This window comes from Coturnix japonica, chromosome 3 (genome assembly GCF_054131305.1).
Source record: "Coturnix japonica strain WE chromosome 3, WE-NBRP24, whole genome shotgun sequence".
In the NCBI taxonomy this organism is placed as follows: Eukaryota; Metazoa; Chordata; class Aves; order Galliformes; family Phasianidae; genus Coturnix; species Coturnix japonica.
In genome coordinates, this window is record NC_140665.1 from 77828406 (window position 1) to 77855486 (window position 27081).

Genomic DNA, 27081 nt, shown 5'->3' on the forward strand with positions numbered 1-27081 from the left:
CCTCCCCTTCTGATCATTTTTTACATTAATATGTTTCCCAGTTAACTAACAACATTATAATAATAAATGATAAAAAGCATGGATTCTAACCACTTTGTCCTCCTTTGGGAAAGCATCCAAGGAAGCAGAAAAAAAGAAGAAAAAAAAAAAAAAAAAGAAAGAAAGAAAGAGAAAAAGAATAAAATAGGCAAGTATTAATAAGCAGATTTTAAATAAATACAATTCTAGTAACTCTTTACAAAGAGCTAAGAATGTAAAACAAGCAAAAAAAAAAAACCAAAAAAAAGCTTTAAATAAAAATGTCACACTATTGCATGTGTAGAAAACATGCTTTCCCACCCAAACCCACAGAACTGTGAACAAACAAAAAATAAGTTACAAACAAATGGAAACTTTACGTTTCCATTTCTGTGACTCAGAACAGTAGATGAAAAACAATTAATGTATATCCAGTTCTTTCTGAGTAAATACAAACTGCATCATATGCACTTCAATTAATAGTACAACCAAACACATCCAAGTAAACTGCATCTTCACAGACTTGCTCTAGTGATACCACCTGCAGGTGACACAATATAACGCATCCATTTACCTTAAAATACAAACCTATGAAAATTTTTGCCCAACACACCTACATCATTTTTTCAGAAAAAGAATTTAATGTGTTGTACTCACAGGTACATGAGGGATATGGGGAACTTCCAAAATAATGATGAAATGGGTATTTTTCTAAGGGTATTTTGTTTGCTCGTTTTACATCAAATTTCAGGAACAGTTTTCTGTTGAGTTTTAGAGAAAAGGCCATAAACTAATTCTACCATGAACATGTTTATCAGACACAGGAATGATGGCCACTTTTAACTGAATTTGCATTGATGGGAAGGATGAAATTTCACCTACTAAAGATCAGTATCTTAGGGCCATAATTGAAAGTCGTCATCTCATGATAGTCAATAAAACCATGTAGTGCAGTTAAAGAGTATTTGTGAAATATTTTGAGACACACTGAATTATCAGCCAAAAGCAATCGCTGGGCAGTGTGTTTCCAAATACAGTGCACTTCCAGTCACATATGGGTGACTGACCAGTTCTTCTTAAGGACCGGCCCCAACAGGGCACGTGGGGAAACGCTTCCATTTTGTGGTGGGCAAAGATTTATTTCACCTGTCTGAAACTAGCATATCTAACCCAAATCAATCTATAATTTTTTTTTTTTTTCCAGAAGTGAAAAAAAAAAAAAAAGATTAAACAAATTTACATAACTTTCTTTGTGGTAAGGAAGACTTTTCTTCCTAACTAAAAAATGGACTGATTTTATATACGATATATCTGTATCTATACAAAAAGCTCTAAGAAGAAGAAATGAGTTCAACAAAAATTTCTCAGTGCAAAGACTGGCCTCAACAAAAAGGTTTTTTCTTTCATTCTCTCCAAAAAAAGTTTACTTTGAGCCACCATTCAGTAGAAGTATACGCTATGTACTCTTTTCTGTTTAGTTAACTCTACAAAACCCGAGTATCTACAAAATCATTAAATATATTATTCTACTTCATGTGCATCTCATAATGAAGTGATGAACAAAATACTTAAGTAAAATGAAGCATGAAGAGCCAAACTTAAAGTGAACATCCTGCAGCATGAAAACATTAAGGCTTTTTCTTAAGAATTACACATCAGAAGACTTACATTGTTTGATCGCAGAGAGACACGACCTCCACATCGAGCACAAAACTTGGTCCGGCAATAAGAGCATAAATGGCCACAACCATCTGCAAACTTTGTTTTATGACAGATTCCACATGTTGGAGCATCATCCTTGTGCTCTCCCTGGTAACGGCGGGCTTCTTCCCCTATCTTTCTTACTTGCTCTTTATAGCTTTCAAATTGTTGATGCAACCTCCTGCACAGATGAGAAAAAAGTTTATATAGCAAGAATAGGGGGAAACACTACTACCGTGTCTTTCTTTCTTTCAATTTATAACTAAACCTAACATTCTTGGCATGCTCACAATAATACTATACCTCATATCAAATACACACCACATTTGGTAAAAGAAAAAATTAATGGATATATATAATGTTAGGTTTCCTTCAAAGCTGGTGCACATATCACTTGACCACAAGCTGATTAAAATATACACAGATGGCATAATATGCATAGATTTATCTAAAAGCAACTACTCTAAGCAAGATAAAAGCTGAAACATAATAGTCCGAGCAAATCTGCATTGAATTTTAACCAACATAAAATATACCAGCAAGTATGATCAAAGTCAAAATAAAATGAGAGAAACTCAGTCTTCATTTACAGCATGATGCTTCTGCTATCAAAATCTAAATTGCATACATACGTATCTTTAAGATTCCAACAATCATATTACAATCACACAGGCACTAGAAGTATCTGAAAACCATTTTCAAATTCAAATCAGAATATTAAAAAAATGCAGTATTCCCTGGTTAGTGTTAATTACAGAGATCTTTGATACTAAGGTTTGATGTCCCTTATAACAGAGATTCCTTTCAACTTAGCCACACGAGTATCAATGAGTAGACATTTCTAAGATGAAGCAGGATGTTCAAAGGAGTAGCACTTCTCCCGCTGCCCCACAAAACAAGCAGAATGAATCACAGAATGAATGATAGAATGGATTGGGTTGCTCAAAGCCCCATCCAGCCTGGCCTTGAATGCTTCCAGGGAGGGATCATCCACAGCCTCTCTGGGCAACTTGTTCCAGTGTCTCACCACCCTCACAAGAAATAATTTCTTCCTGACATCTAATCTAAATCTACCCTCTTCCAGTTTAGAGGTATTGCCCCTAATCCTGTCACTACATGCCCATATAAAAAGTCCCTCCCCAGCTTTCCTGTAGTTTCCTCCGGTACTGGAAGGCTGCAGTGAGTTCCCCCTGCAGCCTTTTCTTTTCCAGGCCAAAGAATGCCAGCTCTCTCAGCCTGTTCCCATAGGGGAGGTGCTCCAGACCTCTGATCATCTTTGGGGCCCTACTCTAGACCCAATGACAGTTTGCCAAGAACCTGGATAAACTGTCCTGCTACCCAAAAGACTCAGCTTCTAAGTTCATTAAGGCAAGCATATTCATGCTTCTATCCTTGTTTCCCCTTCTGCAATTCAAGAATAATAATATAAGCAATAATAAGCAAGGAATAATAAGCAATAAAGGTTTGCTCATCACTATGGTATGAAGACCTATGTTACAGCCATGTACTATCATCTCTGAGAAAAATTTCTCGTCCTATTGGTTTCTATGAAATAATGACAGCAATGATGAAGTCTTGGTAGGGAACCACTCCTTCTCCTGACAGCATGTTACTGTTGCTCCTTGGGACATTAACCATGTCCCTCTCAGTGAGACACAGCCCCATTCCACAGACCTAAACCAACAGAAAATAAATTCTCCTAAACAACATAATAAATACTCCTTTCTTAGCTGCCTGAATCACTCCCCTCCAGGCAAGACACTGAAGACCTAAGAGGAATAAAGGATGTGTGCTTCTGATGTCAGAAACAAAAAAGACAAGGGAGAAAAGGATCATCCTTTTCTTTTTAATTCCTTCTCCCCTCCCCCCCAGAAACAAGCCATTATATCAGCTCAGCGGCCACGTGAAACCTCACCCTGGAACTTATATAAGAGTATAATAATATAATAAGAATATAATCACCTTATAAGCTTATATATATATCAGCTCATTTAACTACCTTACAATTGACCAAGTCATACAGGAGAGCACAGCCACTCCTGCCCTTTATTTTCATTACCTTGAGGAAAGTCCTCAGGCAGACCAAGTAGGTGAATAGAGTAAAGCATGTACACAATTAAGGCTTTTCATCATGCTGTATGGCACCTACAGACTCTTCACCCACCTTTTCAGGTGTTGCTTCATATCTACATTTCCAAGGATAACGTTAAAGAAGCATGAATAATTCATAGATTATTAATAGTTACAGGGACTCTTGAGTTTAATAAATGGTATGACTAGGTGAGTTGTCTACAGAGATCTTTCTAATAGCTCTGTCACTAGCTTTCAGCTACTTACTCTCTTAATTAACACAAAGACTGACACCATTTAACCAATGCACTGCTAGCAAGAGCATTCTCTTTTACTACAAGATTATTATTTTTTTTAAATATGGTATTGTTTTTACTTAAGAAATAAGTAATCAGCTTTATTTACATAAAAAATTGTTTGGTAAAGGAGAAGCAGGAAATACTACTTCTCCGAAAGAGTAGTCAGGCAGTGGAATGAGCTGCCCAGGGAGGTGGTGGAATCATCGACCCTGGAGATGTTCAAGGAACGTTTGGACATGGAGGGACATGGTTTAGTGAGAACTGTTTGTGATGGGTTAGATGGTTGGACTGGGTGATCTTGTGGGTCTTTTCCAGCCTTGATGATTCTGTGATTGTGTTTTGGATATATTTATTCTATGATGACATTCATACTTAGAAAATGATAATTCAACTATCAAAAACCACAGTAAAATATACATTCAAATTGGATACGAATATCACTGCTTGCAACAATTCTCACACTTATGAATAATAACCTTATGTGGATGCATTCTACTGATGCAGCAATTGTTAAAGGGAAAGCTAAGAATCCACATATTTTATTCTCCCTTAGTACAAAGATGATGCATTACACATAGTGCTTTATGCTAATGAAAATCTTGGCAGAAGTAGCAAAGGGATTTTTGTCTTATTTTTATTTCTTACTAGCCTCCTTAAAAGCCTTTGCAGTGATGAGTAAGATGAGGAAAGTAGGTCAATAGAATCAGGAAAAAATACCAGAGAAACTTAATACTTTTGGCCACAATACTGGATTACACATATGATTTAACTTATTTTACAGAGCTGATCACTTAGAATGCATGAAAACAACTGAAAACATTCAGGAATGACTATCATAACCAGCTTAAGGAATAAATTTGAATAATGGGGTGGTTGGTAATTAAACTTCTTTTTATATAAAAATATATTACTGAAAACAGGAACCATGGAAACTAAATTCTGTTCTCCTCCACCACAGCGAGATTTAAAGCTCTGATTTTTTAATGTGAAAAGGGAAGGCAACAGAAAGCAGTTCTCCCATTCCTGCTCTTTTCCAATTACACAGTGTACATATGATTTTTTTTGTTGATCTTGTATTAAGATTAAAATTAATATAATGCTCTACCCTTCTCTGAGCACTAAGGGGTAGATGAAATTACTAGCTACTAATTCAACTGAGATTTATTTCTAAATAAGTATTACTTATATGTTTCTTACTTTCTGCATCCGTGTACGACCACCCTTTACACACACAGGGTTTCAAAAACACCTGCCTATCTTCCACATACACATTCTGTGTTACTGGAAAAAAAATCTAACACGTTCTGTATGACAGGAATGGAACTGAAGGCAACAACTGCAAATTTCAGGAGCCAGAACACAAGGTTGCATGAATGCTATTAGCTAATGTTGGAGACCAAGAGGCCATCAAAGATGTGCTTGATTCTCTATGCTTTCAGGTCATTAATTCAGGCTATGCACAGGGACACAGCTCTATCAGACTTCCAGACTTCCAATTACACTTACATTTAAATAGAGCTGTGTCAGTAACTGCTTCTCTGCTACTGGGCTTGGTGAATGAGCTGTAGGGAAAATCAAAAGAATTTTTTCCATCAAAATCTGTTATTTTTCCAGTAGCAAGAGCTAAAATACAGATGGATAATTTTAAAGGTTGCTCCATACGCTACAAAGCACATTTTCATCAAATGCAAGAAAAATTTAAGTATATTAAATATTCCTTAATGTAGCCAAACACCTAAATGTTAGGTTAGAGACTGGAATGGCTGCCCAGGGAGGTGGTGGAATTGTCATCCCTGGCAGTGTTTAAGAGGCGTATGGATGAGGAGCTACAAGATATGGTTTAGTGACTTGTGGTGCATATATTTATACTGTTTTTCATCATGCACTCCAAAACCTAGATAATTCTACTACTGAGGTCAATAACATAGCCAAAAATGGGAGTTCTCCCCTCCCAACCAGCCACCAAAGAGTGATAAAGAACAGAAAAAAAACATTAGAAACCATCCCAGTAGTTAACACTGATGACTGAGAACTCATATAAATTGGCATGAAGTTTCACATAATCTTTCCTTCACAACACTGAAGTCCCCATCCAGTTACATTCTGTAACATATCCGATAACAAATACATTTAAATTCAGTATTCATTTCTATGGTATTTCACATTCATACAGGTGGTATGCATGAGTGTGATGAAAAAGATCGGTGTGAATTTTGGGGCACATAATACAACTAAAAATTATCGTTTATTGCTAGAAGTCTAATGGAAATGCATAGTGAGGCATTTCTGGACTTGTAACCATCACCCTCAATGCCTTACCACAAATACACCAGCTGCTAACACCACCAATGATCACGCATGACAAGAACCAACTGAAATTTTCGTGTCTATAGAGAAAGACTTAAACTACTAACTTTTAGAATATGGTCATAAACCTAAATTTAGGTTTCCCATTTTTCATTCCAAGAGAATTTAATCATGTCACATATGTACGTTTTCATTTAAAAATGCAGTACTTCACACTGACACAATAAACAGTTGAAAAAATACTGGTAGGCAATTGTGCAAAGCTTTACTCATGTATTTATGGGCTAAAAAAAAACCCACAAAACAGAAGCCTTAACCATCTGACACACTGTAATGTGTTCATATGATGAGTAGCACAGGATGGATGGATGGAGATATAATCTACATTATTTACTGATCAGATGGTGGCATGTCAAACCACACAGAAGTTACCATTTACAGTGGGGTTTCTTTGAGCTGGCCCAAGATGTACACTTATTCTGCTGTAACCACCTCCACTCGGCACACCTTAAAATTATCACCCAAGAATGCCATTTTTGATTAGCAGAATGTTATAACTGTCTTAACTATTTTACACTTAAATTCCTGTTGGGTATGCATCTATCTGAAATATTTGCACATAATCACTGAAGATTAACAAGTGAAAAAACGGTGCCCTTGTGTACATATGCTCTGTTTGCACAGATCTTCTAAAGATGCCAAGATTTGGGTCACCTTTATGCACAGCTACATTTTAAATTATATTTTAATGTAGTATGAAATCATGTTTCACTTACTGAGAAATCCAGCAGAGGGCACTAAAGACTGCGTTTTCAATCCCTCTGTTCAATAACTGAATCTTAAAAAGGAGTTCTAGCACTTCTGGTTATTTAATATGCCCATGAAAGCAACTGATAGAGCTAAAAATCTGCAAACTTTAGGCAGCTGTGTCAAAGCGATGATCTGAAAACCATTGCTTGGCAGCTTCAGGAACCCTGGGATTACCTTGTTGTCACTGGGTTCTCGCTGCTGTGCCTGTGCTACAGATCCTCATTTCTGATGCCCACCTCATGTACACGTTCCCAGAGAGAGCAGAAAGGCATCAAGCTTTTCCCTTAAGCGCCAGCAGCATCCAAACCAGGAAAAGCTGTCAGCCTGTGATGGCTTCGGGGAATACACACTTTAAACAACAAAGACAAGACAGGCAACCATAGCTAGATGCTCTACATTGTACTGTCTGAATTCAGGGAAATATGTAGTTCAGGATGAATCTAGGATACTGACTAGAAGAACAGCTTAAGTACAGTGAAGAAATCTAGATATATCTTCTGGTTACATTACATGTCATCAAATCACATATAAATCCTGTTACTAAAGTTTATACCCTTACATTATCTGCACAAGTAGGACAGATTTAGGTTGAACATTAAATTCATCACTCTAATTCTTCCAACTCCTCAGTGCTTGACAGAGCAAAACAAATGCATCAGCATATTTGAAGTCCAGGTGTTTTGCATGTTTGAGGTGTGCTGCTTTTTAGCATGGGTTATATATCTATTTTGGTTGCTTTGTGAAGATCAAATAACTGTTAAATATATTCATACTGCAGAAATACTGTATTTGTGACTTTGGATGTTTTGTCAATATTCCTTAATGTTGTTATTGCTGGACTTCTTTATTCAGTACAACCTGTCATTTTAAGAGCAGAGCACAGCATTTGACTGTAAAATGTACCTGCCAAAGGCAAGCAATGTGTGAATAGACTTGAGTAAATTGTGAAACAGGTAAGAACCTAATCCATCACTTTATCTGAGAGTTTAAAAAAAAAAAAAAAAAAGAAAAAAGGCCTTATTTATGTAAACGTAATATAAGCACTACCTGCTGCTTCTGGTCCCTTTGCCATTACCTACTGTCAAACCCCACACTTCTCTGCGACTTCACTTACCACTGTCTCAGCCGTTCCCTGCTATCATTTCACATAGGTCTCATCTCTCCCTCCCATACATTTTTCTCACACTTTTTTTATATCACAATACTTAATACAAACTGCATATATTATATATCCAATAACAAAATACTTTTCCTCAAGATTCTACCCAGCCTGGAGGTTTCTTCAGTCTCTCCTGTTCAGACAACACACAAGTCTGTTTCAACTCAATTATTCTTTCAACTTGATCTTCACCTTCCACCCGCGATATTTTTCACCTCACCAGCAACTACCTTGAATCCTGCTGGACATCAGTCCTCCCTCCTCCACACCCTGCGATCTCTTCTGCCTTCCTGTTTTATTGGTTCAAACCCAAGTTTTGCCATGCTTGTAACACAGATCTTGTTCTGTGTTCTGTCCAATTTCTGTCTGACTTCCAGTTCCTCATGCTCATAGTTCTCCCCACATTCACAATGGAAAAAATGTTTTCGATGATATTTTTCTATATGCACAAAATCCTAGGAACCAAGAGCAGCATACTCACAAAGCATTTCACTACGAGATTCACTACAAAGTTCAGACTTGACCAAGAGAAATGTTTCACTCGAAGACCTAACACAGGCATTCAAACCTGGCCACTACAGTGGGAAATAAGAGCTAACATGTCATATTAGACCTTAATTCCAGTTGCCTCACACAATCTCTTAAAATCAAAATGGCAGCACCATAACAGGACCATAAAGGCTACAACAAGAACGTCTCACCAAGTTCCCCCAGCCCATCATGTCAAAGCAGAGGCTCCTTGGCAAAGCAGCATGGACTGTGGCTGCCCATTCAACAGAACAGGGGGCTACATCATTAAAGCTTTTGCTGGTGAAAAAGCCCCACACAGCAACTTTCAAACTGAAACTTTACCAAGCACAGGTTTGCTACAAGTATATAAGAGATCTCCTGAATTAACTAGCATAAAATATCATTTCACAGCTTCCTGGAAGCTTCCTAATGTAGGTTACTGGAAAACTTTATTTTTATATACCCCTTTAAAAATAATCTCAGCCCACAAGCAGACTTCCTTACACAACTGTGAGTCAGAAATGTGCAGTATCTACAATAAGGAATTTGCATTCTGGCTTCCCACGGTTCCCCCCAAATGACCGTACCCTTGCTGAGGTATACAAGAGAAACCCACTAACCAAGCAAACAACACTCAACGGTGCTAACAGATATTAGTGAGACATTCAGAAAGAATCTGTGTTAAGTTTGTATTACAAAGCACTCATGTGCTACTAGTAATGAGGAAATCAATGCCTTCTGTGGAAAAAATAATTAATGATTATCTTAAAAACATGCATTCTTATGTCCCAGGGCTTTTAAACAAAATAATTTAAATCATAGTTCTAAAAATGAAATTAATGTTTTATGTTGAGATTTCATAATAATACAAAAACCAGTAATGTTGCTAAGAAGATGTTCTATTTTTCTCATGTAATATTTCCACTGACTGAAACAAGAGTCCTATGCTTAACGGTAACTGCATGCAGAAAAAGTTCTGGTTCAAAACATAATGTCTCATTTTTCATTAAGGGTGTTTCAGTAGCATGAAAAGAAAGGGTCCCAGAGGTTTTTGAAGAGAAAATTGTTCAGTCTCAAGAGCAAGGAAGCACCAGCAATAGTCCACTACTTTAGACAGACCATGAGACCAGGTTTCACATAAAGCTCCTCGAGTCCTTTAAAAGACCTCCTTAAGATTTCAAAAACATCAGTCTGACTAATTAATAGAAATATGATTTTTAGCTGGAAATGCTGGCAAGGAGCTGCCCACTCTCTATCTCCTACAGGCAGAAAGAAGATACAGTTTTACCACTTTATCAGCTTCTTAGTATTATCCAAGTAAAATTTGTAATTAAATGGACAAGGAATAATTACACTGTCCATATTCAGTAACACGAGGTAAACCTACCTTGCATAATATAAGTCATCTCATCAGGTTAGTGAGTTTGTATCTAGTCCTACACCAACTTAGCATTCATAAACATTCCCAACTAAGTCCTCTGGAAACAGCACATTTTAAACACTGCAAGCAACAACCATAGTCCTCTCAGCCCATATCTGAACATCAAATTCAAGTGACAAGTCCTGGTGCAACACACATCATCCTTGGGCTCTTGAATCAGAGTCAAACATGAGTCTAAAAAGCAGACTACCTTTTACGCCTTAGGGCTGACTCAGTACTGCACTGCAGAAAACACACTGTATTTGCTAAGTGTTCAACCCCTGTACTTCTTTTACTATTTTAACTATAGTGCCGGCCCTTCCAGCAATTACTTGAACTTCACTTACTCATCATTGGTCCCATGGGTCAGCCTTCTCTCTCTTCTCACTACTGCAGTCTTCACAAGCTGGAAGACTCCTGTGCCCTAACACAGTCAATTCAGTGCTTTGCTAGAACACATAACAAATATAAAAGGTGCTTGCAACGGTGTCAGGTAGAGGAGGTATATCTCTGTTCACTTGTATTGTACTTCTACTCTACTGTGGCAGACCCAACAGGCCGCTGTTGTTTCTCCACTCAAAACAGGACCTAAAGAAGAGGGACAGAACTGAACACTACAAAACATGCTCAACATAGTGGAGCTAAATTCCACCACCATAAAGCCTTCTAAAAACTGCTAGGAAGTTCTTTAAAGATAAAATTTCATCAAGACACAGGAAGAAGCCAGTTATTTATTGCCCACCCAAATCAGCTCCTCTGGATTTTCTCATTGCAATGTTACAACACTGTAAAGCAAGTGCACATCAACATGCTTGAGAATCGAGAGCACTGAGTAGCTGTGAGGAGGCAATGATCTATAATACAGAGAATGAGTACAAAATCACTCTGTGTGGAAAGAATGAATGTAAATATTAACAGGATATGACTAGTTTAAAAATAGATCAAAAACTACTACCTAATCCTGGGTGGGTTTTAACTTTACTTTTTATTACTGATCTGTCAGCTAAAAAGTACCTCTACTTGTATAATGTACAATAAAAGATGGATCATTACAGGAACTGGATTCATAATTTCCCCTATCAACTACATAATATCTTAATTTTCCTCACTTACTTAAACATCGCTAAATCTTACTCAGCTCCATGCTCTTTTCCACACACTGTAAAAAAAGATATACACAACACACTTCTGCAGCATAAGCCAACTTGTATCATCATGTGTTGGTAAAACTCTGCCTTAATGTTACTCCCTCCCTGAAGGAGTAATGAAGGAACATGCTGGTGTATGGACCAGTAGTCTCCAGGCCCCATAGGAAATTCTTCTCCTAAAATCATGTTTTGAGAAGTGGCTCAGCCAAAGAACATCCCTTCAAATATGTTAAGTCATTTTTTCTCTTCAGAAACATTGGTTTCATTTTGTTAAGTAATACTAACATCATTTATTTAAGCTAAACTTCACTGAAATCACATTTCTGTGAATAAACAAAACCTAATCTGCTCTCAGAGTGGAAGAAAGGAGAAGTCATAAATAAAGAAATGGTGTTCTCTTTAATTTACTGGTTTAATTTACTGAATCACACAGGATGCTAATAGGAATACTTTTTTCTAAGGATAGTTATCACAAAGTAACCAGCCAGCCATAACATGAAGAATAACTGGAAAAAAAAAGAAAAAAAAAAGTGAAACAAAGTACAAGAATCATAGAATGGCCTGGGATGAAAAGGACCATGATGATCATCTAGTGTCAACCTCAGTGCAGAGGGCAGTCGCCAACCACCAGACAAGGCTGCCCAGAGCCACATCCTGGAGACTGAAGGAAACCAGTGGGGAGTGAAGGAAGAAGTTTACAATAAAAATACTGAGGAAAGAGGTATTGTATGAGAAACAGTAAATATAAAAGAGGACCATTTATCTAGCCGAACAATATTATAATTAGTAACATAGAATTATAGAAACATCTGAGTTAGAAGGGACGCTTAAAGGCCATCTAGTCCAGCTCCCCTGCAATAAACAGGGACACCTACAGCTTGTTCAGGTTGATCAGAGTCCTGCGCAGCCTGACCTTCTATGTCTCCAGGAATGGGACATCCACCACCTCTCTAGATTATTAATCACGTAGTCAACCAAGCTACCTATAGCAAAGACAATTTAGCTGCACGCAGACCAAGAACGGCACATAGGTGGGACCATCTAAATTCTCAGTGATCTGCTCCCACCCACAGTCACCTCATCCTACAGAGACTTACACTTCCTGGCTGTGACATCAGTCTGGAAAACCACATGAACAGCAATACCCAGGAAAACCATCAGAAGATGATCGCTGAATTACAGAGCTTTGGTATGGGTTCACAAAAGACAATCACTGCTGTGTTGCACTCCCATCAAGAAGCCATGGGAAATGGATTTATGAGCACCTGAGCTAAAATTTACACTTACGAGCACCTAGCAAATCAAGATTTTTGCAACTTAAAATGCAGCCCTCCTCTGAATGAAAAAATCATCATGCTTACTTAATACCTGAAAAGCTGTTGCAGGCTCTTCCACCTCCAATTCAGTGATTACAACCATTTTCATGCTATCTGTTCTCTTACTCCCCAGGTTTAGTTACGCTGTGACAGCAAAGGTGGGGTGTTTTTGAGCGTCAATATCACAAGAGACGTTGGGTTAAAATGGCATCAGTCATCACTAATGCCAGCATTTGCAAATCATAATGTATTTTATCCATCACACCAGTTTCAAAAATAATGCAGCTGAATAGGCCTCACTATGCCTTGAGAATATTGCTTTTGCTGCAGATACACAGTGGGAAAAGATCCTTAAACACACTGCAGCCTGTTGCTGACACTGCAAAGCACACGAGCAAAAAAAAGCAAGCTGAAAGCTGCAGTATATCATTTCAGTCAGCTGGCACCTGTGACAAAGTTTGGAAAGTTGAGAGGCGTGCATACTGGTTCAACATAACAGGAAAATGCTTTGAAGCAATGCTTATTAAAGCAGCTTTTTGAAACAGCCTTTCTCACGCATACATTTGAAAAATAAAAAAAATTTAAAAAACTGAATATTTTTGGCATCCAATGTGTTAAACAGATGATAGGTATCAGATGGCTTTGCAGGGTGAGCAGCAAAAATATGACAAAGCACAGTGGTCTGTAAACAGAGAAATTCTAACTACCATATGGTGGTAGCAACCAGAACACGTGCAAAACAGGAAAAGATCTCACAGTGAGGGGTGTGACAGAAGCCAGAGAGATACAGAACAAAAAAACCAACAACAACAAAAAATGACAATAGGGCTACAAGCGCAACAGCGATAACATTTCAAATTAATTATATTCAACCAAGTCCCTGTGTGTACAGTATGTCTTCTACCTAAAAATAATTTAAACAGCCTCGCTGAGAGCATCTCTAATTTATCATCGTGTTCAGCTTCTTTTATAATATCCATATTACCAGGAACAAAAAAGGCTTGCACATCTATTTTAAATATACCATCGATATGCTTGAACACAAGATAATGATTAAGCTTGTCTCCAGCATTATTTAATTCTCTTCATTCTTCAGGATGCCAAAGTAAACACAAATGAAAAGCGTATGGCAATTTAGTGAATTAGAAAATTAGAAAAGGAGAACATTACTGGTTTTATTTTATGCTTTAAGCACAGCACATAGCAAAATTAACAACTTCAAGGCTTTTTATATTTGTAATTTATTTTACTTCCTATCTGTAATGTAGTCTTTACTGAAGTTAAATGTTCTTCTCAAGAATACTATTTGAGAAAGAAAACTAAGTGTGCTCCTTCTATGCTTTTATTACCTCTTTTTCCCCCAAAACATCACTGATTATAACTGTTCTAAGAAAATTGCCTTGAGCTTGAAGTTATTCTCAGTAGAAAAATGGAGCCTCTAATGTGGTGAGAATCCTTCCCTCTTGATGCTGAGAAGACACAGGCTAAGAATTAAATCAGTCTTAACAAAGGATTTTTCTACAAAACTCTCTTATCTGATGAAACTGTTGAGTAGAAAATATGAGGCCAAATTGAAAGTAAACTTATTTTTATTCAATCTAAATGTTCACAACAAGGCCATGTTGAAGGAAAAAAAAAAAAAAAAAAAGAGCAAAAACCCATGACATCCAATTTAGGATCTTTTCCTTCTTTCCTGCTATCTATAAACATCTTCACTAATCATCTTAGTGTGAGAGCTGCTCCAAAGGTAATGCCTCCTATTTTACTGTGCTGGACCATAACAGCAGAGTCAGATGTTAGTGGTACAGCAGTAGAGGTTGAACCTTTCCACCAACATTCCATTATATTTTGTTGCCATGTAACAGTTGGCAGCAGAGGGGCAGTCTGACAACGTTGGCATCAGACATGGTAGTGCAGATAAAGCAAAGGTATTGAACTGAATTCCTCCATATGGAAAAATGGCAACAACACTTGCTGAACATTCATGGAGACCAAACAGCGGATGTGAGCACAGTAAAGCAGTGAGTGCTGCATTTCAACCGTGGTGACAGCAAAAGGAAAGACAAACCACGTGCCAGAAGGCCATGTAGATTTCTACCAGTGTGGCAATGCAAAGCCTTGGTTCATCACTGGCAAAAATGCATAGATAATGGTGGTGTCTATGTTGAAAAACAATGTTTTGTAGTTGATAAATTTCTCTATCAAATAGTGCCATCACTGTGTTCTTTGTATCTCTTGTAGTTTTCTTAAGAAGAAATAGCACACATTATTTTCAGAGTGACCTATGTATTTTTGCCCAAACTATTCCCAGAAGTCAGCCTATATACAAATCTAGTCCACAAAGTTCAATACTGCTAATTTACTCACATGTAAAAACACATAGGGGAAAATTGTACTATGGACTAAACATCCAAAAGACATCGAGAGAAAGGCGTAATTGACAACATGTTCATTAATCACATCTAGCAGAGCCACTGACCTTCTCTCCTATGTAGTCACACTAGTCATAGGTGTGATTTAAAGAGCAGGAAAGCTTCTTCAGCCAACCCACACAAATAATATCTTAACAACAAATAATATCTTAAATATCACAAATGCGTGTCCTTTGGGAAACACTGCACAAAGCCTACTAAGCTGCTTCATGATTCTACGTTCTACCCTGAAATACTCATAAATGTAACAGAGATGCTTTTTCCAAAGGTTTTCCTTGCTGTTGTGCTGCTGTTCTGCAGCAACAGTCCCAGCTGCCCTTTAAGCAACATGCAACTCACAGAGCCTCAGGCTCCCTGCTCCTTTCCAAGTGCCACAGGAGCCCATGGGCAGGGAGCAGTCACATGCAGTAAGGTCAGCCATAAGGAAATTTGGTCCTTTGCCACTGAATGCTCTGGGTACAAAACTTGGTGCTCCAGCATGGCTGTGTCTGGGGAAAAAGTGCAGATCATTTTTCAAGTGACCAAATCAATATTTATTTCAGAATACTTGGAACCAACCCCAGCATTAATGCCTTGTGCTAGCACTGGGAGGAAGGGTATTATTTCATAGTTGCCTCCCCTTGGCTAACCTCTTAGAGAGCCAAAAACTCTAAGGGCTCAGTACCCACCGCACTCTGTATTTCCTTAAGAACAGATTTCCAATTGGAGACAAATGTAAAGGAACGACATTCTTCTGTGTTAAGATTTCTTCAGTTCTTCTACTGTGTTGCTAGCTGCTAATCTGAGTCCTTGCAGTTTTGATGGTCACTAACGTTCTTCTGCCACATTCACAGGTAGTTTGCAACTACATAAAGCAGGCATAGAATGCGACCATTATTTCATAGTTCTGCTCTGTATCATGTTTTGTGTTTGTTTTTTTCTAAATGGCATTCACTCCCTCTATTTAGAGTATATGATGCAAAATCTAGAGCACTAAATGGTATTTTTATCTAGCATGCTGTACAACGTTCTCTACAGCTTCATTCTTTGCCACAGCTTCTACAGATACCTAGAGTGAGACCTTTCCAAACAGAAAATGAAGATTTCTTAGCAGCTCTCTAGGAAAACTCAGGTGGAACAACTGAAAATGTTTCCCCATTATCTATAATCCAAACAGCCTCTGAGGCTGAAGGCTATGTGAAAATTTATAGAGCTGGCCAACAACACAAGTACTGAGACTCTGTGTTTCAAAGAAAATCACATAACCAGCCATCTGTGCATGGCAACATGCCTGGGTCTGAAGCCAGAACAGCTAAGGGGTGACCTGGGTCCAGAACACTGACATAATCTAGCCATGTTATTAATGGGGCCTCATGTGTGAGCTGCTCAAAAAGTAGGAGGCATAGTACAATCTGCCACACAAATTTGTCATGTTGAGTGATGGACCTCAACAGTTCCAGTATGCTTTATGAGAGGTAATACTTTTCCTACATGAAAACCAAAAAGTAGTATTTCTGGGAAACAGAAACTCTCATCTTTTCTTCAGCAGTGAATTACCAAGATTACCCAGATACTATTCTGACATATACAGTATTATGTGGATATTCCAATAACAGCAGAGAGAAAACATCCTGCTAGGATTACATCAGCATGAAACACTGCCTCTTATGCTTTAGGAGGACTTGACTTACTAAAGGATAGATGGGAATTTTATGCTTTTTCTTCTGTGAGGAGAAAGGAAACATAGGACATTTTTATTTTGTACTAGATTATCCACTTATGCTCACCGTCACTGCCACAGTGACACAGGTTATTAAAGGACTAAAATATTTGTACAGAATATCAGAAGGGAATGGAGCATTAAAAAAATGTGTTAAATGTCCCTAGATCAGAAGTGTGAACAGAGATATCCACTAGATATCCTGTCCTTTTGTTAGATGAAGTTACCTGGGGGATTATTTGGTATTTCATACAGAATCTTCAGTCAAACCATCATTCATTTGCTGCTTGGAGGCTAGAAAGTTTACTATTGTAGCCTGGAGGACTCTGGAAGCACAGTTTTGTACACTCTCCATTAGTAGCCAGCTATCATAACACTAGTTATCAGTTAGTTATCATAACTAGCTGAGTTATCATAACTGAAGAGTTATGATCAGTACTACATACATCTGATGAGTGAGGAAGAACGAACTGGTTGCAACCATCAATATTGGAAATATGGAAATATTATCAGCACATACTCTGAAACATCAGTAAGTCTTGGTAAACCAATTTTACTATGTTATTAAAGGTGTGAATTAGTTCCTCTAAGAAACCCACTTGTAACACGAAAAGTACAATATGAGCCTATCAACTCCTTGCAACTTGGCAACATCAGTAATGGAGAAAAAAAATACCACAGTTCTAACTTTAATAAACAGGTATGAAAGTGGCCAAAAATTCTTCTGTTCTTCTTTGGGAAATGGAAACAAAAAGACCATAAAACAAACAAACAAAAAACAACAGAACCCACAGCAAAACAATATTTAAGTTCTGGAATTCAGGTTGTGTGCAACATTGTGCTCACAGGCTTTGAAGCTGTATGATGCATTATATTTAAGAAGCGAGTCTTGTTCTGGGAATACTGAGAGAAGATCAGCACCTGCAAGGTGAATCACTCTTACCATGCATGCATGCCTTACTTCCAAGGACAGTCCTTCAGTGTTTATCCTACCTTTCACCACTACATTAAAAAGCTTTTAGTGGTAGATACCACATGTGTACAAAAGTGTTTATATTTTATAATCAAGTCATCTCTTGATCTCCTTTGTGATGAACTCAACAGATTGAGACCCCTAAAACTTCAGCACAAGGTATTTTCTCCAGCATCATAAACCTTCTAATAGCTCTTAAATGAACCTCTCATGACTTCAGCAAGCTTTAAAAACATAATGTCCTAAGAACTGTATTATTCCTTCACCTTTTTTCAAACTCTGTGTTACAAATGCCCCGGATGAATGCCAGCTTCACTGACCCAACAGCCTCTCGGATGATCCAAGGATCCTTTTGGAATGCTAAGCACTACATGAGAAGCCATACAAATTTACCAAATTTTCCTAATATTCCAGCATGGAATGGTAAAGAAAAAGCAAAGAGGAATCAGCTGACAAGAGAATTCCACAGCCAAGCATTTCAGTCTTCTTTTGCACAAGTAACTAAGGCCTATTTCATTTTAAAAGCCTACCTGAAATAAGAGTTGGTTTGTTTGGTTACTATCAAAACAGGAAACAATTTATTTGCCCTCACAGAACTCAAATATACTATCCCTACACACAAGCAGAAATATTTACATAATGTTCTCAGATTTTACACACATTAAAAACACTAGTATGTCTATTTGTGCATGGGCCTGTATCTTCCTTAGGGTATCAAGATCTAAAATACAAGCTTCCTTCTACTGCCTTCAGTTCTGGATTTCATCCTCATTTCTTCAGCATCCTGTTCTATAATTCTACATACTTCGCAGTTTACAATTCTTAACATAAGTATTATAAGTATTATAACATAACATATTTACCTGTGTTTATTAAGAATAAATACTGACAAGTAAAGGCATATCACTGATGAAGGTGTATCATTGTGTGCTATTCAAACAGATTTTCTGCATAAAATATCACCTTTTCTGGAGCATTCTCCTATTAAATTTGACTGTTGAATGTAATCAAATGAAACTTCCAAAGTATTACGTTAGCTTTTGCATCTCTGATAAACACCAAAAACAATGCCCTATTTTCCTTCAATAAGTATATCTGCAATTTATTTTTTTTTTAAGTACAAATAAAGAACTTGAATTTTTATGACAGCCAGGATTTACAGATGAGGAGTCACAACTAAGTATTTAGAATTACTCACATTTCATTACCAATGAAAAAGGGCAAGCAGATTCTTTAAAAAAAAAAACAAAAAAAAAAAAACTTGTCCATTCCCGTGAATGTTTTACCCTTAAACAGTTGTACTACAGAAAACTTTTCAAATTCACAGAAAAAAACTGCCTCTCTTCAAGAGAAAAGGCTCGCACTATTTTACTTTTCTAACACAATGCCATTCCCCCCTCCCCCCTCCCCTCTTTCAAAAATCCAAAATTATAGTAGAAATTTAAAACCTAAGGCTTTTTTTCTTTTCATCAAAGAAACAACAACAACAAAAAGTAATTGCAACAAAATGCTTCTGTGTGTTGCTTCCTTATTTTCTTGTACTAATGCCCCTTAGTTAAATCCCAGTCTTCAGCTAAGGGAAATACCTGAGAAACAATTCTGAAATGTACAGTGCTAAAACGCCACATACTATCTTTAGCCTTCAGATGTTGGCAGGTAAGGAAGTCGATTGCTTGCAAATACTGAATTTAAGCAGAGCTCCTTTGATTTCCGTCTTCAAGGATGTAACAGACAATTAGGATGTCCCTGCTGTCAGAAAAGTTTCTTAATTAAGTTCATGAAAAGGCTTTTGAATTCTTGACTCAAGTGGAACACTCTTGTTTATTGCTCATGGTGTCATCACTGCCAATGCTATAAATACCTCTCCTGCTTCGCCTCGTGCAACCCAGCCACTCTTCTCTTGGGAGCTCTGCCACCACGATGGGCATCGGTGGTAGTCTTTCCATTAAGCTCTCCACGGTTCTATTGGATTTTGTCCCTGTATTTTAAATCACAAGCATTCACCTTCTCAAGTCCCAACACATCACCATAACAGCATAAAAAATAAAAAAAAATCCAGGTTTCTACAGTTCACTTATTGTCATGTTCCTCTGTGACCTGAAAAAAATCACCACAAAAAAATAAAAAAAAAATCTAGAAATTCTACCTCCAAAGAAGGATCTTCTTTGACTCTGAAAAACGTGTATAAAAACGATTGAATTTAATCTCAAAGTTATACAACATTCCATGATTTTCTCAATTAAAAAGTGAACATCAGTTTTAACTCTCAAGTATTTATTCTGATTACACTTAAGCATACAGCTCTGGCAAGGGTATGATTTGCATTTTATTTGTGAGGAGAGCCAAAATGGATTCACACAACAAGATACATTTAGAGTGACAAGATCTGAGAAACAAAAGATAAAATTTCCAGCTCAAATCTTCACAAGTGCTGAAAATATAAAGGGAACAAAAAACAGCAATACAAGTGCTGTTCTTGGAAAAAAAGAAGAATTTAAAGTACAACTTCTGTCCCATTTTCATTTTTAGCACTTTCAGAATCTTGCAAATAGGCTGTTTAATTTTCTTCTTCTCTATTAGGAAAATATAAAACACATTAGCAGGCTTCCACTATGGCAAACCAATATTGCTCTATTTACTTCCTTCCTTATTCATTAGCTGAAATGATTAAGTCAAGAGGATTAATAAGTATGTAATTTTCCATTTCTAGATCTCACAGTGCAGCAAAATCTATAACATATCAGATCCGTCTGACACACAGTCATTTAAAACTGTATTTTGAAACTGGCCAACGTGCAAGTCAGTAGCCTACAGCGTGATTACCTTATACTAAGGCAGAAATCTACCTTTGGTTGCCTAAATAGCTCCCAATGTTGCTTTTGATCTACATTTCCTACTTTAATTCTTTTTTAAAAATAATGAATAGTTGTTTATTCTGTAAATGTAATTGAATATTTCTTAAATACATAAATTCCTCACATAATATGTTTTCTAAATTAACAGCAGATAGTCTAGCATAAAGTTCCTTACATTCTGTAGTGTTGCTAGGTGTCTCTATCACACTATATAACATTACAGACCTCATAGCAGCCTTCCAGTACCTGAAGGGGGCATAGAGGAAAGCTGAGGAGGAACTTTTTATAACGGCATGTAGTGACAGAACAAGGGGAAATGCCCTTAAACTGGAATACTGAAGATTTAGACAAGATATTAGGAAGAAAGCTTTTATTGTGAGGGTGGTGACACACTGGAACAGGTTGCCCAGAGAGGCTGTGGATGCTCCATCCCTGGAAGCATTCAAGGCCAGGCTGGATGGGGCTTTGAGCAACCTGGTCTAGAGGGAGATGTCCCTGCCTATAGAAGGGGATTGGAAGTAGGTGATCTTAAAGGTCCTGTAGAAGAGGTTGGAACTAAATGATCTTATAGGACCCTCCCAACACAAACCATGACTCTGCGATTAACTCACATTTAAAAAAATGGTCTTTTGGGTTCAGTTATCTTTCAAATGAAGTCAAAAGAATTTTTGCCATTAAGCTGAAAAGAAACAGCTTGGATCATTTCATTGATGAGCTTACCTAGTGGAGGTTTGATTTCTAGACTGGCTTGATCACACCATATATTTAATCACACAATCACAGAATGTCAGGGATTGGAAAGGACCTTGAAAGTTCATCTAGTCCAACCCCCCTGCCAGAGCAGGAACACCTAGATTAGGTCACACAATGCAGCCAGGCATGTTTTGAATGTCTCCAGAAAAAGGAGATCCCACAGCCGCTCTGGGCAGCCTGTTTCAGGGTCCTGTTCCCTCACCCCAACAAAGAATCACAAAGTGAACAAAAACCAAGGAAATGCTTGCTTCTAATGCAAAAGATAAGTTTTTATAATACATATAGTAGATAATAATCTGACTGGAAGTGAGAAGGATTGTCAGAGCTTATTTCAGTAATGATCTTAACTGTACTGACAAAATTTCTTTGGTGTTATTATTCAAAATAATAATAATATATCCCAAGTTCCTGTTACTTCATTACAATTTTCCAGTACTTAATGAGTGGTTACTACAAACACAGACTCTGTCTTCTCAGGGAGCCAAGTGGAGAAGACACAGTGCAGCAGGTACAAATTATACAGGGAGTAGTTTGTCTTTACATAAGGAAATTTAAGAAGAAAATCAAGAGACAAAACTTGCCAGTTATACAATGGAGTCCTCATGACAGGAGGTTTTTAAGATGTAACTTGTACACAGTGCTAGATTCTCTCATCTAAGCATCTTTTCCATGAAGGAGTTGGGGCCAGATGATCTTACAAGGTCCCTTCCAATCTGGGCTGTTCCACAGTCTTATGAAAACTTACACCTGGTGTGTTTGAGAAAGCAATGAAGTGCTACCCTATCTGATATTTCTTTCTACAGACAATAGTATGAGTCTTGATAACAAAACAAAGTCCTTTGTTGATTTTAAATAACAAGATGTTGAAAATGAAAGAAATGCTGATGATTTCCAAGAGCCCAAATCCCATCGCATTGTCAGAGACAAAGTGCTCAGCTTTTTATGTTAATTTATTCTTCATTTATTAAAAACCATTTCTGTAAGTTAGCAAAAATGCAGTATTCTACTAAAAGCATGCCACAACTCCATACCAAAAAAAAAAAAAAAAAAAGGATAAGTGTAGGAAAGTTCATTTTATGTGTAAATTGCTCATAAAAGGAACCAAGGAACCTTACTAAGAATATATTTAGTCTTTTCACTTTTCACACAGCATGAAAGCAGTCAAGATTCCAATTACTTTGATGTACTTAAAACTGTTTTAAGAGAAGCTAAATATTTAGTTTAAAAGAACATTCAGTAGACATGATAACATTTAAATATATAATTAATTTGCACTTGGGCTCATCTTGGCACTGCCTGAACTGATTTTCATTTGTTTTAGCTCTGAAAGCTATTGTCTAGCAGTCAGATAACTATCGCATAAAGCTGTTTTGTTCAGCTTTACCTTACAGCAGTAAGAAGTAGCAGTCCTGACAGGCAACCCTATGGGCTGGGGAAGGAGCGGCTAGAAATATGCCCAATGGCAAGGGACCTTGGTGTACTGATGGACAGTCAGCTGAATATGAGCCACCAGTGTGCCCAGGTGGCCAAGAATGCATCCTGGCTTGCATCAGGAATGGTGTGGTGAGCAGGACTAGGGAAGTAATCCTGCCCCTGTACTCAGCATTGGTGAGGCCTCACCTCAAGTACTACGTTCAGTTTAGGGCACCTCAGTACAGAAAGGACATCGAGGTGCTGGAGCAGTGGAGGGTTGTTAGTTAGGGTATGGTTAGGTTGTGGTTGGTTTCTATGACCTCAAAGGTCTTTTCCAACCTGAGCAATTCTATGATTCTACAATAAAAATGTCTGCAGCTGCATGCAAGACTTCAGACAGAGGATGATATCAAGAGCTTTAGACTGCACACAGAAATTATAGTGGTCAAACAGTAGCTACAGCCACCTCCTCAGTCAGGAAAGCAAACAAACAAACAAAAAAACAAACAGCAAAAAGAATATAAAATTGGAGGAATTTAGAATCAATAAAAAAGTGAGCAAGACTGACTTAAGTAAAACTAGAAAAATTAACCTTCGCTGGCCTAAACACTTAGAATGAACAAAAGCATTAACAGCTTAATCAGCGCACAGAGGGAAGAAAGCCCCATCTCCCCTGGTGAAGAGATTATCACACATCACTCAGGAGAAGAGAAGGCTCCAAAGAGACCAGGTAGCAGCATTTCAGCATCTAAAGGGAGGCTGTAAGAAGGCAGAGGACAGACTCTGTTTACATAGGATAACGGGAGACTCAGACTAGATAGAAGAAACAACCTTCTTGTTTTTCATTTGCTTTTCTTCTGTTTTGTTGTTGCTGCTGTTTTACAGTGAGGTTGGTGAGGCACTGGAACAGGTTGCCTAGAGCAGCTGAAGAAGGCCCATTACTGGAGACATTCAAGGTCAGGCTGGTGGAAGCTCTGAGCAACAGGATCTAGCTGTGGGTGTCCCTGTTCATTGCAGGGGACTAAATGACCTTTAGAAGTCCCTTCCAACTCAAACCATTTTATGATTGTAATTTCCCCATTTCCATTCTGCTCAGGAAAAAAGAAAGCTGTAAACCTTCAGACCCTGAGGAACAGTAGTAAGCAAAGCAACAAAGAAAGGGGGTTTTGCTTGGTGGTTTTCTTTCCTCTGTAACAGTATTATATTCATTATTGAGTTTCTCCTGTATTAATTTGGACTGTAAGTATGTAGTATTATAATAGGAATAGTCATTCTAAGTACTAGATTATTAAAATGTTAATAAGGCTAACAGTATATTTGTATCTCCATAAAGACATGCTCATTTTTACCCATAAAATTTTGAGTGTTGTATTATATACAGTTTCTATGGGAACCTCAAACACAGAGCTAATTTAAATTATAACCACCCTTATGTACTCATACTTGCTTATAAACTAACTCATTTCTTTAAGTCTGACACACAGTCCTCCTATCATGCTTGCTCTCCAAGACTAATCAAAAACTTCCCAGGACTTTTATATTCCTTGTTGCCTTTCAGTTTGGAAGGGGGGTAGAGGGGTGAAGCAGATTTTTCAGCCACAGTCAATTTGGAATGACAGGCGATTAACCTCTGCATCTGTCTCAAGTCATAGAATCCATCAGAAAAGCAGAATTCATGCAGCGATCTCACATCAACATCCTTCTACTAAACATCAACTTTCTGTTGTTCTCTTAACCAGTACCCAGCATTCTGACTTATCTCTTCCTCCACTCTTCAATGTATCTTTTTGTATATTGGTGCTGTCTGCTTCTATTCTCATAACAACTCAAGGTTTCTGAATGTAGAAAGACTCACATGAAAAGCAGTCCTTGATGTGATTGCCAAACTGAGGGTAGCACCCCATGTTCCCTGTCTCAGTCACAGAGGATGTCTCTCCAACAGCACTTGGGCCAGAACATCTCAACGCTCACTTGTCTCAGCTCACAGGTGTAACAGAGAGCTTCATTTGCTATAAAGCAATACTATGATTCATTTTTTAAATGCAGTAATTCCAGCCTCAGTTTGGACAAGTTGTAGTCAAATGTAAACCACAACCACTGTAAAACAAAGCACTTCTATAGGTGTAAAACACTACAGAGCTGAAGCTCTGTATAGCATTTATGAAAATCCCTTATAAAGAAAAAAAAAAATATCCAGAAGATCTGCATATACACACACATAGACACACAACAAGAAAATGTGTACAATTTGACAAGGTCTCCCTGATGAATGCTTTCTGCTAGAACACATCTCTTTTGAAACAGAGAAGCATGGTGGGATCTTTAGACATTTAAATGATGTCAGCACTTAAAATACTTATATTTTTTCTAATCTTCATTAAAAAAGAACAACAGAAATAACACTTATGCAACATAATCCCAGTCTCTGTTATCAAATCCATGCTATTTCCCTGAAATAACCTGAATTCATATTTACAAGTCACAAAAACACACTGAATCTAAATGGAATCTTTCTGGTTATGCCTTAGTAACTGTCATATATCATGTTCTCCTTCAAATTGAAAGGAGTAAACTCTTTAATAATAACTTAATAATAAGGGAGTATTCTTTATCCATGTTGAAATAATTGTGCAGTATAATATTATGTTGGTTGATTGAAATGAAAAGATTTATACTGTTTTGATCTTTATAAATTCAATGAACTCAAATTTAAGTTGCATGTGAAAATTTCATACAATTTAAAGGTTATCAGGACAAGATTCAACATTTTCCAAACACTTTACTAGAATGGCCTTACTCACTTATATGATTAGCCACAACTATAGCTTTATATACCAGGCAATTGCACAGTTCCTTCTTGGATGCTTAAGCAGTCATACATTTGCATACATCCTCAATAACAGAAGTGTGTTGCAAACAAGAAAATCAAAAACAGATGAGGTTTAACAAAAGCAAGTGTGGAGTCTTGCAGCTAGGGAGAAATAACTGCGTGCACCAGTACAGGCTGGGGGATGATCTGCTGGAGAGGAGCTCTGCAGAGAGGGACCTGGGTGTCCTGGTGGACGACAGGTTGGCCGTGAACCAGCAGTGTGCCCTCATGGCCAAAAAGGCCAATGGCTTTCTGGGGTGCATTAAAAAGAGAGTGGTCAGCAGATCAAGGGAGGTGATCCTCCCCCTCTGCTCTGCCCTGGTAAGGCCTCATCTGGAGTACTAAATAAAGGAACCCACAGTCTGGGCACAAACAAACCAACCAACCAGCCATATTTTATCTTAATACATCTAAGAACATCTAAAGCTGGAGGTGAAGAGGTGGTAGGTCTGTTCACAGTCAAGGGGAGGATGATAAGTATAGCAGTTCCTCATTTTGCTACTGACTCACACATAATACAAGTTGTGCACTGTACACACAAGAAGAACAAGGAATACCTACAGGACTGCTGCACTGGATGGAGGAAGAGTACAAAATGGTAGAATTGAGAGTTGAAAAGTGAGGTTTAATTCACTAAAGCTTAATTTGCACTGAAAACACTCTGCTAACTTCAAAGCAAAAAAACAACTGACAAATATAAACGTGTGTAGGAGCAACTTCTAGGATGAGGCAAGCCAGTTGCACATTATCAGCTAGAAAGTTTAAAAACAAGTAACTCCTGCAGTGGAATGAACTGGAATTAGACAATGGACCAAGTGTCACAATTTTGGAAGATGAAGAAAAAAAATAGATATTTCCACAGAAAATATTTTTCTTATCTTCAATATCGGAAGGGGTATTTACACCCCTTAGAAAAGAAAGCATCAAATAACTTCCTTCCTCTTTATCAAATCAACACCAGTAACAGTCTGAAAATTCAGTTGTTGTTTTTTTTTTCCATCTGTGTACATCACACAGAGCTCATAAGGATAGGATAAATAGGATAAATGTTTAACAGATCAAATTTAAAATCAAAATAAGCTGCAGACAACATCAAGGGTTTTCTCCTTAGTTATCCTTCCTTCTTCTGTGCTGTATCAGTCAATTACATGCAGTTATATTTGTCCTATCTATGAAGTTAATTTTTTGTGTGATTTTTAGATAGTTTTCTCTCTACTGAGAGACTGTTTATGTATGGATTTATCCAAATTTTTTTTCTTCTACTATACAAGAACATACAAACCTAGATAGGCCTACCTTCTTTTAGAGTTAATTAAAAGACAAAAGTAT

At 37.5% G+C, this 27081-nt stretch overlaps 1 protein-coding gene across 49 annotated transcripts in view; it reads right to left on the bottom strand.

Annotated features, from left to right (window-relative positions):
• The window catches only part of RIMS1 (regulating synaptic membrane exocytosis 1), a 275646-nt gene that overhangs the window by 170760 nt on the left and 77805 nt on the right, over positions 1 to 27081 (bottom strand). For 42 of the 49 annotated variants that reach the window (XM_085543812.1, XM_085543793.1, XM_085543791.1 and 39 more), the window contains exons 2-3: positions 1687 to 1900; positions 91 to 102 (exon numbers count right to left, since the gene is read on the bottom strand). In XM_085543812.1, the coding sequence (XP_085399938.1) occupies positions 91 to 102; positions 1687 to 1900 (226 nt within the window). The remainder of the gene's footprint in view (positions 1 to 90; positions 103 to 1686; positions 1901 to 27081) is intronic. The other 7 variants (XM_085543816.1, XM_085543807.1, XM_085543815.1 and 4 more) reach the window with 1 other exon arrangement.